The sequence below is a fragment of the Canis aureus genome, chromosome 2 (genome assembly GCF_053574225.1).
Source record: "Canis aureus isolate CA01 chromosome 2, VMU_Caureus_v.1.0, whole genome shotgun sequence".
NCBI lineage: Eukaryota > Metazoa > Chordata > Mammalia > Carnivora > Canidae > Canis > Canis aureus.
The window spans coordinates 70,326,133-70,346,176 of record NC_135612.1 but is presented as its reverse complement, the minus strand read 5'-3'; the positions used below and the strand labels follow the sequence as shown (position 1 = coordinate 70,346,176).

General features: G+C 46.1%; 1 protein-coding gene across 2 annotated transcripts in view; it reads right to left on the bottom strand.

Annotated features, from left to right (window-relative positions):
- SLC2A9 (solute carrier family 2 member 9) overlaps positions 1-20,044 on the bottom strand; it is a 205,612-nt gene that overhangs the window by 170,935 nt on the left and 14,633 nt on the right. The window contains exons 1-2 of one of the 2 annotated variants that reach the window (XM_077878360.1): positions 19,200-19,358; positions 16,540-16,638 (exon numbers count right to left, since the gene is read on the bottom strand). In XM_077878360.1, coding sequence (XP_077734486.1) covers positions 16,540-16,638; positions 19,200-19,283 — 183 coding nt within the window. In that variant the 5' untranslated portion in view covers positions 19,284-19,358. Of the gene's footprint in view, positions 1-16,539; positions 16,639-19,199; positions 19,359-20,044 lie in introns of those variants that run through there. The other variant, XM_077878366.1, reaches the window with a different exon arrangement.

Here is a 20,044-nt window from a genome sequence, read left to right as displayed (position 1 = left end):
CTAGTTATACCAGCAGTCCCAACTCTGATACGCGCCCTTCCAAGTTTTCCCAACTGTAAGCCTTGCTGGGGTAACCTATCCTCTATTCTCTCTGTCTGGCTACAGCAACCACTGCCTTCACCCCTCTACACAGAGCCCTAAGCCCTGATGGGGCCATGGCTCCTTCTCCATTAGGTTCAACAAAGGCACTTTTTTTCAGAGAATATTTATGAAATGGGAAAATTCTGAATCAAAGATGCAGGTTTCTGAGCTCCAATAAGCTGGGGACCTAAGAGGATGGAGCAGGCACATGTGGTTCACACAGACACCAATACCCGCAGGCCTGGAAAGGTACCTCCTCCTGTCAGCCAGCGGCTCTGTCAGCCTGATTCAATCCCAACCAAACCAAACAATGACTCACAACGCCTGATTTAAACAGTGTAGCAGCATTTTACACTAGAGAAATATTGGGAACAATCTAAGAGACCCACATTAGGAAGATGGAACACCCACACGATGCCTCAGTGTACACTATTGGAGATCCTGGTGATGGGAGATTTTCAAGAACGTGGAAAAATACTTACAATATAAATATTAAGCCCCTCCCAAAAGATACAAAACAGAAGATATGAATGATCTTTGGAAAACAGAGTAGATTTAGATAAAGGCTATTAAAAATGGCCTCCAGGTGGGGCTGAGGTTGTGACTTTTCTTCAGACATGAGCTACCGCCTATGAGCTCAGCCTCCTGGGCCAACTACCCAGTCTCCCTCCTTCAGGCTCCTGTATTTGTACAGTGGGATTGTTATCACAGTGCCTTCCATGTGGGCTGCTATACAAATGAGGAAGATAGAAAGTGATTCATAGCAGTAGTTTTATTATTCAATTATAGAATTTTAAATTTGTGCTGTTTGTTTTTGCTAAGAGAAGCCCGTTTGGCTTATATAACTACTGAGACAAGGTGAGGCAAAATAAATAAATAAATAAAAAAGAAGTAGAAGAAGAAGAATAAAAAGAGAGAGAGGTTGAGACAGAAGAAAACAAAAACAAAAGGAAAAGACCTTGATTTTAAAAATTAAAGACAGTCTTGTTCCACATTTAAATTATCCAGAGATACCTGCTTCATCAAATAATTGCCAGTAAAAAGAAAAAAAAATTGCAAGTTTTCCTTGTAATGACAAGATGCACAGGTTTCTCCTGTAATCCCAGGGGTCTCCTGCCAAGATGCAGAGCCCCACTGCACCTTCCTGTCAGCCCGTCCAGCGTTAATGTCTTTGATATGATCCATGCTCATCACGCCCTGCCAGATTCCCTGAGAGCAGGCCTGGGCCACAGGGAGGGGCCCTGCCATGTGCCCCTGCTTCCCTCAAAGTGCTGGGGCTCTCGGAGAACTCACTAAAACAGCAGCATGGGATGGGATTAATTGAAAGGACCAGAACTCCCTTCTGGGCTCTCTGCTAGTTCACTGAAATCTTTCCTTTGGCATCTAACATCTGCAGCTAATTGGGGCAGCTCTGCTCTTGTAGAAAGATGATATTATTCTTTATCACTGCTTGTTTACCTGCCCTTAGGGTAGAAGAAAAGGGTGAAATATGCCATTTCTGCTGGGAACTCATGGGGAGTCAAATTAAGTGTTCTGCTGAAGCCCTGGGCTTAAGTTCAGTAGCCCCCCCTTTATCCACAGGTAATGCATTCTAAAACCCCCCAGCGGATGCCTGAAATTGCAGATAGTACTGAATCCTACATGTACTATGTTTTTTTCTTATATCCACATACCTATGGTGAAGTTTAATTTATAAATTAGGGACAGTAATAGATTAACAATATAAAAATGAAGGGCGCCTGGGTGGCTCAGTCAGTTAAGCATCTGCCTTTGGTTCAGGTCATGATCTCAGGGTCCTGGGATGGAGCCCCGTGTCTGGCTCCCTGCTCAGCAGGAAGCCTGCTTTTCCCTCTCCCTCTGTATGTGCTCTCTCTCTCTCTCTCAAATAAATAAATAAATCTTTTTTAAAAATTTAAAATAGTTTTAAAAACAGTAATAATAATAATGAAGTAGAACAATTATAATCCTGCATGATAATGGAAGTTATGTGAATGTGGCCTCACTCACTCTCAGAATGCCTTATTGTACTGTACTTGCATTTTCCTTCTTGTGATGACATGAGATGATGAAATGCCTGGGTGGGGAGATGAGATGTGGTGAGTGACAGAGCCACCATGATATAGCATTAGGCCACTCCTGTCCTTTGAAGATATGTCAGGAGGAAGATCGTCTACTTCCAGGACACAGGAAGTGTCTGTGGCCTCCTGACTGAGGCCAACTGACACCATAGAAAGTGGAACCACAGATGGGGGATGTGTGGGAGGTCCACTGTACTAACATCGAAAAGGTCAAACTCTGTCTCCTGTCTCAAGAAAAGACCAAATGTCACCAGCTCAGAAATCAATGGGACAATGAGTAAATAGTTCATTACAAAAGTCAAACCATTCACTGCTACTTTTGTTGGATTCTGGTTTTGTTTCAATTAAGTCCTCATGAATGAGCCCAAAGTTCTCATTTTCATTCTTCCTTTCTCACTCTTTCCTGCTCTCGTTTATAAATTCATTTAACAAACATCTTTGGGTATTTTTAGGTTGAGAACATACATGTGTATGACATATATCACATGTATATATACAGTTAGATAATTAAGATTTGGGGTTGCTTTTGTCCCTGTGCTTGGAAAATAGCCTCCAAACCCTTGGGATTTCCTGAGTGATCAGAGTGTCTTTGTTATTCATGGTGGGTCTCTCAGCCCCAACCCAGAAATTGATGCAAATGAGATAACTCAGGTGAGGGGCTGGCCCCACCAAAAAGGCCAACCGGGTGATCAGAGGGTTGGAGCTTCACGCCAGGTGGTATCAGCCCTACCTCCAAGAAGGGAAGGGGGCCTTAGGATTGACTCAATCTATCATGCCTATGTAAAGAAACTCCATTAATAACTCTGGACACAGAGGCTTGGGTGAGTATCCCTGGAGGACAGGACTCTGCATATTGTTAAATGTCCATTTACTGGGAGAGTAACGCATCCTACCTCTGCAGAGAGAAGACCAGAGGCTTAGTGTTTCAAACCCCCAGACCTCACCCTATGTCTCTTCTTTTGGCTGGTTCTGATTTGTATCATTTTGCTATAATAAAACTGTAGTTGTTATAGCTTTCATGAGTGCACTGTGTCATTCCAGGAACTTATCAAAAGTTCCTGGGGAGTAATGGGAACTCCCCAGTTTGTAAGAAGTATGGGTGGCCCTGGTATCCGCAAGCTTACAGCTGGTGTCTGACATGAGGGAAGTCTTTAGAGAATTGTGTTCTTAACCTTGAACTTGGCCTACCTCTGGGTAGTCAATATCTGAAGTCATTACAAACCTTTGCAACAGAAGCCCCTCTGGGCACTGGGGAAAGAGAATGACCAAGATTATGGGACGATACTTGGACATGCAGGATTCTATCTGCTGTGCTTTTGCTAATCCTCCAACCACTCATCTGAATTATAGGCCAGGAGTGGGAAAATGAGTGCCAGGTGTTCACTCTCCATCTTAGAATTAGCCCTAAATGGTCCCTCCTGCCCACCTTCCTGTCTGTCCTCCTAGCCCCAGAAGTCCCTGTCTGCTTTCTCATTTCCCTTGTCATTCATGGTTCCTATCTGACACACTCATTTAGCTCAGTGTTGGTCCTTCTTGGTGACTCTTCTTAATGCCCACCCAGTGGTCATCCTGCTTGAGCTGGCCCCTTACATGTACCTGTGGGTTCAACCTGCTGACCCACCCTTCCTCACCAGATGCTATTCTGGTTTGGTTACACCTGAGCCCCATCCCCTTTGGTTCTATCCTCATCTTTGTGGGGCCTGGGCTCTGTATTGTTCACTCAGGCTCAAACCTTGCATTTCTTTAGAATACTGCTTTCATAATCTTCCTGTAGGCTCTCCAGACAATACCCTAGAGCAAGAAGAGTTTTGACTCATGCTCTGGTTGACACTTCACCTCGCCCAAGGCACATCAGTTCTGCCTTCCCAAATATTGGCACCCACCTTGGCTCCCAGCAGCAACCCCAGAAACCTAGAAACTCCCATCCTGCCTCTGACACCCCCATCCAGCACTCAGTGGCCTCTCAGGTGGGATCCAGACACCAGGCGCCCTCAGACACCAAGGGGAAGTCTCCCACCACAACTCTGGCAGCCCCAGACTATTGTAGCAGTACTAATGAAGCAGATTTCAAACAAGAAGCATTCTCCTACTAAAGAGCAAGGCTTAAAATGACACAAATCTGAGGCCATTCACCAGGTTTCAGATTGGCATCTTTAGCCTGCATGCATGACTGCTTAAAAATTTCAGCCATCATGTTACATTTGATTGGTGTGTAAATTAGCCCTGGATTATGCACAGCCTTTTACAAAGGCATCAGAATGCTTTAGATAGGTAGGCAGGTATATGATAGATAGATAGATAGATAGATAGATAGATAGATAGATAGATAGATAGACAAAGTAGATCAAAGGAAGATAGGTAGGAGACATAGGTAGAGAAAGAAGAGAGGTGGATGGATGGATAGACAGATGGCCAGATGCAGCTATGCCAGTTAGAATTAGTCATGGAGAGAGAAAAGACAAAGGCTTAGATATGTAGCAATAAATGGACAAAAGAAAAAAATATAAAGAAATATAACATCTGTGGGAAAATGCGCCACTCATGGATTAATTGTTCATAAAGCCAGTCAGCTCTCTGGCTCCTAATGACACCAGCATCTACTGGAGCCTCACTCCTTTCCTAGAACCTTTAGCTCAGAGGTTAGCAAACAATGGGCCAATTGGCTAAATCTGGCCCTCTGCCTGTTTCAGTAAATAAAGTTTTATTGGGACATAGCCTCACTCATTCATTTACTTATTGTCTAATGCTGCTTTCTCATTACAAAGATAAAACGGAGTAGTTGGGACAAAGACCTTGTACCCTGCTAAGCCAAAAGTCTGCAAAAGCTCCAGCAGATCAGCTTGGTGAAGAAGAAAGAAGATAAACTTTAGAAGTAGACAGACCTGCATTCACATCCCTGTCTGTGTGAATGTGACCAATGCAGCACTAGAATTTTTACACAGGACAGTTGGCAATTTGGTCAAGGGTGAGGAGATATAGGGGGCTTGCCTTAGAACTGCATTTACACATAAAGAACTTCTTAAAAATCTTAAATTTATACATTTACTCATGATTCAGCAAATATTCATTATAAAGGTTTACTGTGTGCCAGACCCTTTTCTAGGGTGTCTCCATGGGGCTTAAATTTTAAAATAAAGGAAAGGATATACAAGAAACAAATAAACATATAATACCTCGGATGGAGTTAAATACTGCAAAGAGAAATAAATTAGAGTGGGAGCTAGAGTGATGGCAAAGTGCTGTTTCAGATGGGCTGGTCAGGAAAGACATCTCTGAGAAGGGGACATTTGAACAGAGGTCAGAAGTAATCAGAGGAAAGAGCATAGGAATGTGGGAAAGAGCATTCCAGCAAAGGGAACAGCCAGTGCAAGGGTGCTAAGGTATCTATGTGCATGTGTGTTTGAGGAGCAGCAGTGGGGAGAGGGGGTCATGTGGATAAGAAGGGGCAGTGTGAGGAATGTGCCAGTAGTAAGAGCTGAGTGGTTACTAGACACAGACCCCTTAGCGTATAGGCCACAGCAATCTGGGTTGGTTTCTAGGTGTGCTGGGTGGCTGTCAAAGGTTTTAAGCTAAGGCTCAGTATGACCTGCCTCAGTTTGTGAAGGATCCCTCTGGCCTTTGGGTTGAGAATAAACCGTAGGAGTCACAGTAGAAACAGGTAAACCAATTAGAATCCCTGCAGTGGGCCAGGCTAGACTGGCTTGAGAGGTAGGTGCTGAGGTATTTAGTCATGGCGATGGACGCACCACCACAGCACAGAAACTTTGAAGCTTCAGTGGCTAAAGTAAAGACTTCTGTCTAGCGTGCCTACTGCCTCCCAGACAGTTCTCTAACATCTTGTACCTATGCCATCTGGGGGAAGAAAGAACTGAGAACCTTCTGGAATATATCTTCAAGGACTAGTCCTCAAGTGGCTTATATTCACTTCTGCTCATATCCCATTGTCCAAAGTTGGCCAAGGACCCCTCATGGATGCATAAGGCACATGGGTGTTCTCTTCCAAATGGGGCGTGGACAGGATATACATTCAAGAGGGACTGTTTTGAGGGGAAACCCATGAAAATTTAAGGAGTAGGGGTTAAAGGGTTCCCCAGGCTGCCCCAGGAACTTAGATACATTAACCTCCCTAGGCCTTAGGTTCCTAATCTATGAAAGGGAGTGAGTGATGGCGCCCTCACAGGATTGTAAGGGGGATGAAATCTTATGCCCTGCAAACTGTTCCTAACACAGACAAGTGTAGTCAGTGCTCATAGTTGGCAACCAACCATTTCCATTATCTGTATTCCAGAAAGTTTCCAAATACCTGGGGAGAGAGAAGCACCGAGCATCTGTGCGGTTGCAGCTGGGCAGCAGCCAGTGCCAATGTCTGCTACCACGTGGATTATTCAAGTCGTGAAATTCTGCCCTGGTGGCAAACAGCCATGGCCTGCAGCCCCTCTGTGTTCCCCCTGACCACCACCTGCACCCCAATTATCCCACTGCTGAGGAGGCAAAGCTGGTTGGCAGAGGCCTCAGGGCCTTATGTCATCGCTAAACCAGCATCCCTTTATTTGGGTCCACGTCCCCACTGTGACAGATTTTCATCAGCACCCCTCGTGGCAGCCTCTGTCTGCCATCTCTGTGGGCAGATGCCCTCTGCCCCCAATATCTGCATCTCTGTGCAAACGAGGATCAGTTTCTCCTTCGAAAGTGCCAGAGCCCACACAAAAAAATACCCCTAGGTGTGGGCCCTTTCCACCTGTATTAAGTTACAGTCGCTGGGGTCTCTGCCCTCATCCTGGGCTCTTGGACCCTGGGCTGCCTGCTTACCCCTCCCCATGCCCACTGCAAAGGGCAGAGAGTATCAAGTGATTGCTAGACATGGACTGAGCTCCTCCATCAGGCCTCCTTTATTCCAACAGCCACTCATGAGGGGTTCGCCACTGCCCCCCTGCAGAGGTGCCTGTGTGCTGGGGATGGGGACTCCTGCTTGGGGTGACTCATACCCTGGAATGGACTCCCAGGCTGAGCCTTAGCCCTCAGCCCTGCTCTGGCACCAGAAGGCTAGGCAATGCTAGCCAGTGCTCTTGTTCTGGCCTCTGGAACTCTCCTTGGCCTGGCCGTGGCTCCCTTCCCAGCCTCCTCCCTGTCCACCCCTGAGAGCCTGCTGTCCAGAACCCCAGCTCTTCACCATTCCCAGAAAGCCTTGTACTCTCTCCCTCAAGCCACAGCCCCTGCCCTCCCCAGATAGAATAATGTCCTTCCCTGGTGCTGGGTTCATATCTCTGCTCAGCACATCTTATTACTACTGCTGGTCTTGAAAACAAGAACATGTGTCCTTTCATCTTGCCATCTCCAAGACCTAACCACATGATACAAGCAAGGTGAACACCCAGCCCAGGTACAGGGGGATTTACTGCCTGCCTATCCTCTCTGCATTTGAGTAGTAACATGAGGGAGAAATAAAATGTCAGGTAGGACCTGTGTCACCCCTTCAGACAGAGCACAAAAGGGGATTCCTGACCCACAACCTCACAGGAGCGAGTAGGGGAGGGCTTCGGTGCTGGCCTGGCCAATACAAAAGCAGTCCTTCATTTCTCTCTGGTTCACACTGGTCAGATATAGAGCCCTCTCTGAGGAGAGCCCCTAGGAAGTAGGGATTAAGGGCAGAATTCAGGTACTGGTAGGTCTCTAGTGGTGATACCATCCCAATATCATCAGAACTGATCCCTAAAACTCCAGAGTTGCCATAGACAAAGCCCGCACAGTCATTCTGGTAGCAGGTATCACAGGTAAACAGCCCACTGGGCTCATTGTGGGTCCTTTAGGCCTTCCCCATAATCATCCTTTGCCTTTTTACCATCCCGAGGCTCCCCCATTGCCTGACTTCTGGAGACTGGCAATGGTGGATAGTGAAGTGGCCAAAACGGCATGGGTCTCAGATTCAGATAGATTGAGTGCGAATCTCAGGTCTGCCACCTGCCACCTCCTAGCTGTGTGACCTTGAGCAAGTTGCTTAAACTTTTAACTTCTGTTTCCTCATCCATGACATGGTTATGAAAGTCAACAATTAACTGCTATGGACTCAATGGTGTTCTCTCCAAATTCACATGTTGAAGCCTTAACCCACAGTGTGAATGTATCTAGAGATGGAGCTTTGGGGAGGTGATTAGGGTTGGATAAAGTTCTGAGAATGGGGCCCTCATGGTGGGGTTAGTGCCCGTATAAGAAGGGACATCAGAGAGCTTGCTTGCTTACTGTCTCTGCCACATGGGAACAATGAGAAGGCAGCCATCTGTGAGCCAGAGATGGCTCCTCACCAGGAACTGACCATGCCAGCACCCTGACTGAAGAGTTCCAACGTCCAAAACCATGAGAAATAGATGTCAGTTGTTTGAGCTTCCCAGTATGTGACGTTTTTGTTACAGCAGCCTGAATAGACTAATATGCTAGCATGTCTATGAGAATTTCTATGTGCCTGGCATGTGCATTTTATTGCAGAGATGACAGGCTAGTGATCAACTCTGTGTCCCCCTCAGTAGTAGAGAGTAGATCTTGGAAAGCAGTTAAGGGTGATTCTTCCCAGGCCTCTGTGTCTACGCAGGCTGGGCACTGCACTGCATTTAGGGCTCTCTTGGCCCTTCTAAAATGTGTATAATGAGCCATGGTCCCCAAAGCCTGAGGACACCAGGCTGAAAATGTCTCACACTGTCACAATGACTGAACAGTGTGCAGGGCATGCTAGCCACAAAAGTAGAGCCACAACATTACTTCCCATGTTGTGAATCTGGCTGGCACAGAAAAGAACCTGATTAAAAACATGTCCAGTAATCAAGAAACCCGAAACTTTTACCTAAAACTGGACACTGTTAATGCTCAAGCATGTGAGCCCTGAAGCCAGACAGGCCAGAGTCATACTCTGGCACCCACTTATTGTGTGCCCATGGGAAAGCAAGCCAGTTAACAGTATGCATCAGTTTTCTCACCTATAAAATGAGGATAATGATGAAACACACCTCATAGGGCTGTCATAATGATGCATGGCACAAATGCATGGAAAGTGCTTGGAGGAAAGGCTGGCACCTAACATGTGATCTTTTCATGTGTGTTGTTACTGATGTTGTCTTAAAATTTATTATTAATATTATGAAATTTAAAAGCCACCCTAACCATGTGTAGATCTTCAGAAATCTGTTCTCCTGAATTAGAAGGATGACTTATCAAACCCTCTCAACTCAGCTCATCGTCTCTCCCATTAAATACCTCCAAGCTCTGGGCCCTTCTGTTCTTCCCACTGACAATAAAGTTCTTTTTTCTAAAAGATAAGTCATATCACCCCCATCTCAGGAACCTGCCATGGCTCCCCAGGGCCCATAGACTAAATCTCAATCTGCTGCTTAAGATTTGAAGCCCTTTGCTTCTGGCTCCATCCTACTTTTCCACTTCTTATTCCATTCCGTCTCCCTATTTCCTCTGGATACCAGCATATTACACCTCTACTAACTATTCCCAACATGTTAGCATTTCAGCATGGCCAGGCCTTTGGATATGCTTCAGCTCTCAGGCTCTCCCCCTGAAGCCCATGGAAATCCTCCCCCATCTCTCATGACTCAGCTCAAATGCCATGTTGCCTTTCCTGATCACCAACATTAAACACCTGGTAGGCTCTCAGTAAATATTTGTTAAAAGAGACTTCTGGTTTCTAGTCCAGCATGTAAAAATCTTGGAAGCTACTAATCTGTCCTAACAAGTAAAAAGCTAAACAAATTGAAAAATCAACAACTCTTAGATCAATCAGAGAAATGAAATCATAGGGCAAACTTCTGTCCTGAAAATTGAAGAGGCAGACAGACAGAGAATCACAACTTACTAGAGCAAAAATCCATAGCATAAACCCCTGAAGGAAAAAAATACTAGGGTAGGAAAACCTGAACTGGGATTGACAAATTGCTCGAGGCTCAGCGTAGACATAGCTCAGAGTTAAAACTCTAGGGGTGCCTAGTCACAGCCCCTGCATACACTTTTGTGAGTTTTATCACCAAGAACTCTATCAAAGATCCTCATGGCGAATATCCAAGATAAATCCCCTCGTGTTTCCAGCAGAGGAGAGGAAAAGAATCATTCTGAAATACATCAAAGCATTCTGTTCTTTGCAAGGCCTGCCCTCCGGAGAAACAATTTTACCTGAGCTTAATCTACCTGATGGGGTTTTATCAGAACCTAATCTATCTGGGTGAAGGGAAATGCCCAACTCAAGCCTACTCTAGCCATCCTGTCTCACCCAAGTTGGGAGTAAGCAGGACCTAAGAGGCACTGATGAAGTTCATAGTCTAGGGTTGAGGGCTGGCCAAAAGACTGAGACTTTATCATAAGACTATAGCATGCTTTTTCTCCCTTCATGCCTTACACTGCTAAAAGTTTATTTACTGCAGTTCCTTTTGCCCTGTACATCATTCCATCTTTCAGAAAAATTATGAGGCATACTAAAAGGCAAAAGTCAGTTTGAAGAGAGTAAACAAGCATCAGAGCCAGAGTTGGATATGGCAGGCAGGAATATTGATTGGACTTATCAGACTGGGAATTTTTTTAATTGGTTAATATGCTCAAGGCTTAATTGGGAAAAGACAGTATGCAACAACAGATGAACAGTGTAAGTTCAGAGATAGCTATTCTATGAAAGAACCAAAAAGAAACGGTAGAGATCAACCAATAGTGAAAATTAAGTAACAGAAATGAGGAATAGACCCTGCCAAGGAAAGAATCTTTGAGCTTGAGATATGACAACAGAACACCCCAAAACTGAAAAACAAAGAGAAAAAAAAAACAGAACAGAATATGCAAGAACTGTGGGAAAAGTCCAAAAGGTGTAATATACACATAGCAGGAACACACAGAAGGAGAAAGGACAGAGGTGCGAACAGAGGAAACATTTGAGGCAATAATGACTGAGAATTTCCTCAAATTAATGTCAGACACTAAACCACAGATTCAGGTAGCTCAGAAAACACCAAACAGTATAAATGTAAAAACAAACAAGCAAACAAAAAACACAACAACAAAAACGTAATGGCATTAGGGAGGGCATGTGATGTGATGAGCACTGGGTGTTATACGCAACTGATGAATTATTGAAAACTACATCTGAAACTAATGTTGGCAAATTGAATTTAAAAAATCTTACACCCAGGCATATTATATTCAAACTTCAGAAAATCCAAGATAAAAAAAAAATCTCTTAAAAGAAGCCAGATGAAAAAAAAATCTTACCTATAGCAGATAAAAGATAAAAATCACACCCAACTTCTCAGAAACCATGCAAGAAGAGGATGAAGTAAAATACCCAAATACTGAGGTGGGGAGGAAAAAAACCCTGCTAGCCTAGAATTCTGTATCCTGCAAAATTATCCTTCAAAAGTGAATGAAAGGTAGAGACTTTTTCAAACATTGAGGGAATTTGTTGCCAGTAGATCTGCCTTGCAAGAAATGTCAAATGAAGTTTTTCAGGGAGAAGGAACCAGATAAAGCTTGAAACCCAGATTTCCATAAAGAAAAGAGCACAGGAGAATGAATAAGTAAAGGTAAAATGAACAACTTTTTCTCATTTTTTTAAAGATTTATTTATTTACTTGAGGGTGGAGGGGCAGAGGGAGAGAGAGAGAGAATCTTAAGCAGACTCCACACAGAGCACAGAGCCTGATGCAGGGTTCAATTTTGTGACCCTGAGATTGTGACCTAAGCTGAAACCAAGAGTCAGACACTTAACCAACCAAGCCACCCAGATGCCCCTTTTTTCTTATTCTTATTAATCTAACAGATAACAGTTTGTTCAAGATAATAATAGCGGCAATGTATTTGATTATCTATATAAAATGCTTATGTGTGAGTGAAATGAATAATACAGGGGTGGGAAAGAGGAATTATAAATATTTTGCTATTATAAAGTGAAGTCTTATTACCGGTGAAGCAAGGTAGTATTATTTGTAAGTAGCCTTGGATTAGTTGAAAATGTGTATCACAAACTTTCAGACAACCACTAAAGAAAGTTAAAAAAAGAAAGAGGTAAAAAAGATGTAAATTGATATGCTAGGAAAGAGAAAATGGAACCATGTAAAATGCTCAGTTAAAACCACAAAAGGCACAAGTGTGGAAGACAAAAATAGGAACAAAGAACAAGCACAACAAATAGGAAACAATAACATATCATATAGCTATTAACCCAACTATGTCAATAATCACCTTAAATGTCAATGAACTAAATATGGCAATTAAAAGACAGAGATTGTCAGAGTGGATAAAAAAAAAAACAAGGCCCAGCTATATGTTATCTACAAGAAACTTACTTAAAATATAAAGACAGATTAAAAGTATAGGGATGAAAGAAAGATACACCATGCTGACATGAATTAAAAGTATAGGGATGAAGTATAGATACACCATGAGCAAGTTGCTTAAAAATATAGGGATGAAGAAAGATACACCATGCTGACATGAATCAAAGGAAAGCAATAATAACTATATTAATTTTAGACAGGGAATACTTTGGCAAGGAGAGTTAATAGGGAAAAAGGGGGGCATTGCATACTGATAAAGGGACCAATGCTCCAAGAAAATATAACAAGCCTTAATGTGTATATGCTAACAACAGAGCATGAGGGTACATAAGGCAAAAGCTAACAGACCTATAAGGAAAAATAGATGAACCATTATTATATTCAGACACTGAAATACCCCTCATCAACCAACTGGATACTTCTGCTCTTGGAAAGACGATGTCAAGAGAATGAGAAGATAAGCCACAGACTGGGAGTAAATACTTGCAAAAGACACATCTAATAAAGAACTGTTGCCCAAAATATGCAACAAACTCTTAAAAAAAAACCCACAACCATAACAGCACAAATAATCCAATTAAAGAAATAGACAAGTGGAGCCCTGGGCGGCTCTGTTGGTTGAGCATCTGCCTTCAGCTCAGGTCATGATCCCAGAGTCCTGGGTTTGAGCCCTGCATTGGGCTCCCTGCTCAGCGGGGAGCCTGCTTCTCCCTCTCCCTCTACCCCTTGCCCCTGCTTGTGCACTCTCTCTGTCAAATAAATAAATAAAATCTTTAAAAAAAAAAAGAAAGATGAGCAAGAGATCTGAACAGACACCTCACCGAAAAGGATATGTAAACATATGAAAAGATATTCCTGTCTTTTCAAAAAACATATGAAAAGGTATTCAACATCATTGTGTCATTAGGGAATTACAATGAAAACAATGAGATACCAGGACTCATCTATTTTAGAACATCCCAAATCCAAAGCACTAACGACATCAAATGTTGGTGAGAATGGAAAGCAATAGGAACTTTCACGCATTGCTGCTGGGAATGCAAAACCGCCCGGCCACTTAGGAAGGTGGCTTCTCAGTTTCTTACAAAACTAACCATAGTCTTCCCATGTGATTCAGCAATCATGCTCCTTGGTATTTAGCCAAGTGAACTGAAAGCTTCTGTCTACACAAAAACCTGCACATGGATGTTTATGGCAACCTTATTCATAGTCTTCAAAGCAAAGATGCAATCAAGATGCCCTTCTGCAGATGAGTGGCTCGAGAAACTAGTACATTCAGACAATGGAATACTATTCAGCTCTAAAAAACAAACAAACAAACAAACAAAAAAACAAAAACAAATGAACTTTTGAGCCATGTACAGACATGGAGGAAGCTTAAGCGCATAATCCTAAGTGAAAGAAGCCAGTCTGAAAAGGCCACATACTATGTGATTCCAACCGCATTACATTCTGGAAAAAGCAAAACTATGAAGACAGTAAAAAGATCAGTGGTTGCCAGGGGTTAGTAGGGAGAGAAAAAGGAATAGCAGAGCAGAGGATTTTTAGGGTAGTGAAACTGTTTTGTAAGACACCACAATGGTGGGTACATGTCATTCTACATTTGTCAAAACTCATAGAAGACACAGCCCAAGAGTCAACCTTCAATGTAAACCGTGGGCTTTGGGTGATGTTGATGTAGCGCGGCAGGTTCACTGATGACAACAAATGTACCCCCCCTCTGGTGCAGGACGTTGATAGCGGAGAGGGCAGTGCATGGGGGGTGGGCAGAAAGGGATGTGGGGGGATTCTCTGAACTTTCTGCTCCATTTTGCTGTAAACTCTGTTAAAGCTGCTCTAAAAAATAAGGTTTATTAATTACAAACAAGTTGTAAATGGATGAATGACTGAATTGATCCTGCCTCTTCTGCCGACTGTTGTTGTGTGAACTTATGTTTTTCTGCCTACGTCATTTTATTCAGGGTTCAAGTTTCACAAGGGTTTTGCTCCACAAACCATGAGTGCAAAGGTCTTCCACCCTCTGCTGGAATTTCTGCTGAACGGTCAAGATAAAGCAAGAGTGTAAACTTCTAATCTTCTTTTAAAGACAAGTATGGACAAATCAGGTCCCCACGTCGGGATGATGCACAATGACAAAGTCAAAGCCACTGATTGCTGCAAGAATTCGAGGAGGCCACTGAGGCCCCTGGTTTTCAAAGTGGTCTTAGCGTCAGAATCCGCTTTTCAAATCAACTTACACAGAACCCCAAAATGTTCAAGAGTTAACAGATTAAACAAAACAAAACAAAACACAGAAATCAGAACTGTCCTGGCCCATGACTCTAACATGTGTCATTTCCTAACACATTCATTTTTCCTTCTAGCTCATCCACCGAGAAACATCATAGATGTCCTTCCTATATTATTGTCCACATAGTTGCTGACAACATTGAACAGGACAGGCTCAGTAGCATGATTTAGAAACTTCCCTCTTCTTGCATATATGTAGACACATTTGTAGAGATGTAATGATGTAATTATTTTGGACATTATGTTTTAAAACTTTTCAAATGCATAGAAAAGTAAGGGAATAGAATAATGAACATCTACATCTGGATTTCATAGTTGTAATTATTTTTTTATATTTCTGTCACATATATAGGTACTGTTTTTTATTTTCCTAGTTTGGACAAACCAGCTATTAAAGACATTGTGGGACTTTTGAAAGATATCTGAATTTTAAAAAGGCCTAGGGCTCCTGGGAACCCTTTGAGACCCAACTGTCCAGTTTTGCACATGGAGGTACTGGACCCCCAAACAAGGAAAAGCCTGAAAAGCCTCCAGGAAGGTCTTTAGTCTGGCTTCTGTTTGTTCCTTTAGCTCCTGCCTTATGCTCCCCCAAAGGCCTCCTGTGCTCCAACCGCATCACACCTGCATTCCTGCAAACTTTTCACAGATCCCAACTTTTACTCTGCCTTTAAGATGACACTGAGGCATCATCTCCTCCAGGAAGCCTTCCCCCACATCCTTCACCCTACCCCCAAAAGGTAGAGGTAGGTCAAACAGAAGCCAGCACCCCCAGGAATGGGTAGCACCTAGACCTAATAGTCTAGGTAGGCAGAACCAAACCAAACCAGCAAAGGGGCAGGGAGGCATTAGGAGGGCCTAGGGAAACGCACTTGTAAAAGGACATTCCAAAAGGGAAGTAAGTATTGCTAAGAGAGTCCCTCAGAATGGGGTGGGGAGGGTATTGAGGAAGCAGAGCCTATTGACTCCTGTTTGAATTCTGGGAACACCATGAAGTCTTGACTTTTGTCAATTATGACTTGTCACTTGCACATTGGCCACCTCTTGGAAGACCTCCTCTACTGTGGACTGAAATAGAGAGAAGGTAGCGCTCGTTTGCTCCAGAGCCAATCCTGCATTAGGTGGTCAGTTAAACTCTTCTGTCAGCACCGATCACAACTCCTTCAAAACGAGCTACCCAGCCTCCTGGGGTCTGCCCTTATAACCCTGCACTCCCCATTGCAATTCCAAGCGCAATGTCAATCTCCATCCTCTCCCTGCCTCCCACATTGCAAACCCTAAGATCCCAAATAAACACCTTTGGTTGCTTTACAGCCTCTTCTTCTTGATCGACATGCCTAATGTCTTGATTCCAGACACAAAAACCAACAATCGATCTTACCCAACAGATACCCAAGTGACCTCTAGCTACGATTAAAAGCCATAAGCACAAAAAGAACATCAGGAAAATGTTTATGCATGAGGTCTCTCTGGCTCCTCGGAGTCTATGCCGAGGAATAAGTCCCTCAGGATCAGCCCCTGGGCCTCCCAAGACCCCCCCTCCCTGCCTTGCGCTCTCCCAGGACACTCGGCAAGGAACTGAACACCCCGTGCTGTCACCACTGTTTCTGTGTCTCCCATCTCCCCCTCTGGCTCTCTCCCGCTCTCCCAGACCCTCTGCTACAGAACCAGCCTGCCAAGGTTTGCAGCATCAGGTGCCAGCCCGCTGGGCAGGTAGCACCCGAAGTTTGCACGTGGCCGCAGCGCCCTCTGCCGGGCGCATCCCGCAGCCGCGGGGCACTCACCGGAGTGGGGGCGTTCACCACCGACAGGTTGTACCCGTAGAGAAAGGAGGAGCCGAAGGCGCCCACGAAGGAGGCCACGAGGAGCAAGCAGGACCAGTCCTGGGAAGCAAGAGGACAGCACGTCAGATCTGGCAGTCGGCACACAGCTAGGGGCCCACCGGACGTACCCGGGCTGTCCCCTGGTCTGGGGAGGCTGCCGCAGGTGCGTTGCCTGTCGGGGCCCACCTGCGCAGGCAGGCTCCTGGGTGAGTTCCGGCCGCGCAGGCACCGAGCTCGGCTCGCCTCTGACGGCTGCAACAGACAGGGACTCGCAGACCTGACGCCCTTAGCGGGTGCTGTGCAAGCAGCCACACACTATTATGTCAGCTGAACTTGGCCACTTTCTGAACCACATCGGAGCAAAAAGCAAAGCCAGACTCAGCCACCGGCAGTAGCAGCTGGCGCTTAGAAGAGGCATGGGCCAGGCATTGTTCAGAGCACTTTCTGGGGTACTGTCTCATGGAATCCTCAGATCAGTACTATGTTATGCTGATTTTATAGGTGAGGAAACAGGCACAGAGGTGTCCGTGGTGCTGTCTGGGATGGGGGCTGGAGCCCATGCAGTGTCCCCCTGCACCCCATTGCCTCTCCCCCACCGGCTCTCCATCTGGGAACAGCGTCTAGGGCCTGAGGCTGCTCACAGCTGCACAGGTGCATACACGCTCACATGCATGCACACACAGCACTGCACGTGCTGTTCCAGACTCAGCTGTCAATCTGCAGGCCGGTCTGAGCACCTCAGGACAAGGACCTCTAGAGAGACACAGGGCTCAGCCCGGAGAACGAGGCATCTGCCTCCATGTAATCCTCTCCTTTGGCCTCATCCAAGGATGGTCACAATCAAGACAGGACCATGGAGCAGAAGCATCTAGGCCCCCTGGCAAAAGCTGCCCGGCTGGCAGGAGCTGGCAGCGGGAGCAATTGCCATCCTAAGCTGGCCAGGGGAATATGGGCCACTCTCCAGATGGAGGGGACCCAGGTGCTCTTAGAATCCACTCTCTCTGCTATCATCTCTGCTAGCACGTGTGTGCTTATCAGGTCAGGCCCTGATAAAGCTCCAGGGATTCACCGGCAACAAAACAGACAAGGCCCACAGTTCAGGCAACTGTGTCAGTCACTGTTTGGAAGGGAAAGCCGGACCCCGATAGCCGACTCCCTGCTCTGCCCACCTCAGTAGTCTCCTCTAGCATGGGGGGCAGTGCTAGAGGTACTGGATGGTTCTACCACTTACCTGTGATAACCCGAGCCAGTTTCTTGACCTTTCTCGGTCAAGCTTGCCGAGCTGTAAAATGGATCTAATAACACCACTGGCTGTGCAGGTTGTTGCGGACTCACTGTGTTGCTGGATGAGGATGTTTAGAATGTTACGTGCACACAGGGAGTGTTCAGAAGGGCTGTTTACTCTTTCTGCTGCAGCCTGCCACCCAGAATGGCTGTTGCTCAGGTCAGATGCCAACGTCTCTCTTGGCCTAGCCTGTAGGCCTGAAATTCCCCCCTTCTAGAGACTTTTGTATCTAAGGCCCATTGCCAGCCTCTTCTCTGAAAGCTCCAACTCCTCATGTTTACGTGTTTACGTTTCTCTCTCTCTCTCTTTTTTTTTTAAGATTTTATTTATTTATTCATGAGAGAGAGAGAGACAGAGACAGAGACAGAAGCAGACTCCATGCAGGGAGCCCGATGTGGGACTCGATCCCGGGTCTCTGTGATCAGGCCCTGGGCCGAAGGCAGTGCTAAACCACTGAGCCACCAGGCTGCCCTACATTTCTCTTTGATTCAACTCCGTCTTACCTGGGATCTGCAGCTTAGGCCTGTAACCTTGGGCCAGTACATCGCTGGTCTGTGACTCAGTATTCTTATCTGAAAGTGGAGGTGATAACAGACCCCACCCCCTAGGCTGTTACGCTGAGTTAACACTGTGCCCATGAGCGTTAGTGGCAGAGGCTGGACAGTGGCAAGGGTCTTACTTTTTGAGGGTGGGGGTCTTGCTTCCAGGCACCATGCCTACTGCAGAGAAGGTATTCAGTAAATGCTAGTGATAGGATGGAGGTGAGAAAGGGGGTTTATAAGCCACCGGGATGGACATTGCCAGCTATGGGGCCAGAATCTTTTACTGTTTTTAAGAGGAGGCTGAACTGTATGAGATTCAGCAATAGAACAAGCTGCATTTTAGACAAAATGCCCATGCTCCATAGTCACTTATCTGTCCCTGGGCCCCTTGCTTCCAGCCCTGATCCCTGTCCCTTTGTCCACACCCATCAGAGGATAGACAGGGCAGGTGGGAGCCTCTCCCGGGGCCCCTGCCCCTGCTTGGCCAGCAGGTCCCCACCACTTCTCATCACCTGCCCCAGGGACAGAAGCTACCTGCTGTGGGGGCAGGGAGGGAAAAGGGGACGCCCCCCCCCCCCCCCGGCCCGTGCGAGGCAGTTCTCTGCCGTGGCCTCATTTCGTAAGCACAGGCACATTGCCAGAGGGAAACTGCAGCCCCAGAGAGAGAGCTCCACAGCCAAGGTCACGGGGACCAGGGCCCCAGGCCTTTCAGGCAGCGGAGGGAGGCAGGCACAGCCTCCCACGCTGGGCCTCTGAGCCCCATGGCAGGTCCACAGGCCTGTTTCTGCGTTTACCTTTCTGGTCCTCCTGCCCGGCGTCCCTCTTGGGGTGCGGCCACGCTTGGCAGCCCCTGGGTGAGCCCGGGCCCGGGAGTCCATGCTCCGCAGGCTGTGAGCCGGGCCAGGGCATCTCTGAGCAAGAGGCAGAGTCCACGAGGGGGCGGGGGCCCGGCAGGAAATGCGGCAGTTCTGTCTCTATGAACAGGAAATGGGCACCGTGGGCTGTGTCCCGCTCCCAGTCAGAGGGGCAACCCAAGAGTCCTGGAAGGGAAAATTGCCTTCTCACGAATCCTCTGATTCTCCCTCCCAGCAAGGCCAGCGTGCAGAGAGGGAGCACTGGGCATAAACCCAGGGTGTCTAAGGATTGGGACAGAACGGAGCGTCCCTGATGGCAGGGCATGCCTGGTGGGGCCCCAACCCTGCCTGTCTAACCGTGTCCTTAGCCAAGTCACTTAGCTTCTCTGAGCTACTGCATTTATGAGAAGACTGATCCGTCCGGGACTGTCTATCCCGTAGTTATTCTGAGGCTCAAACAGAAAACACCAGCCCCTGAGCAGCCTGCTGGACGTGGGGATGGCCGCCCTGCAGCTTTGGAACAAATGGGGAGGTTCTGGGTTTGGAAGAAAAACGATCTGCCACTTGGCCATTCCTCTGTCCTGCTCACTCAGCACTGGCTCTGGAGGGGGAAGACCTGCTTCTCACCTGCCCCTGCAGGGAAATCAATAAGGAGGCAGGAGCCCTCAATGCATACTCGACATCATGAGAATTAATTCACCATGTGGCCAATTTGCCCCAGATGTCAGACAAGTATCTTTAATCATGACAGGTTTAGGACAGTGTGCCATTTGCTTCCGGAGGCA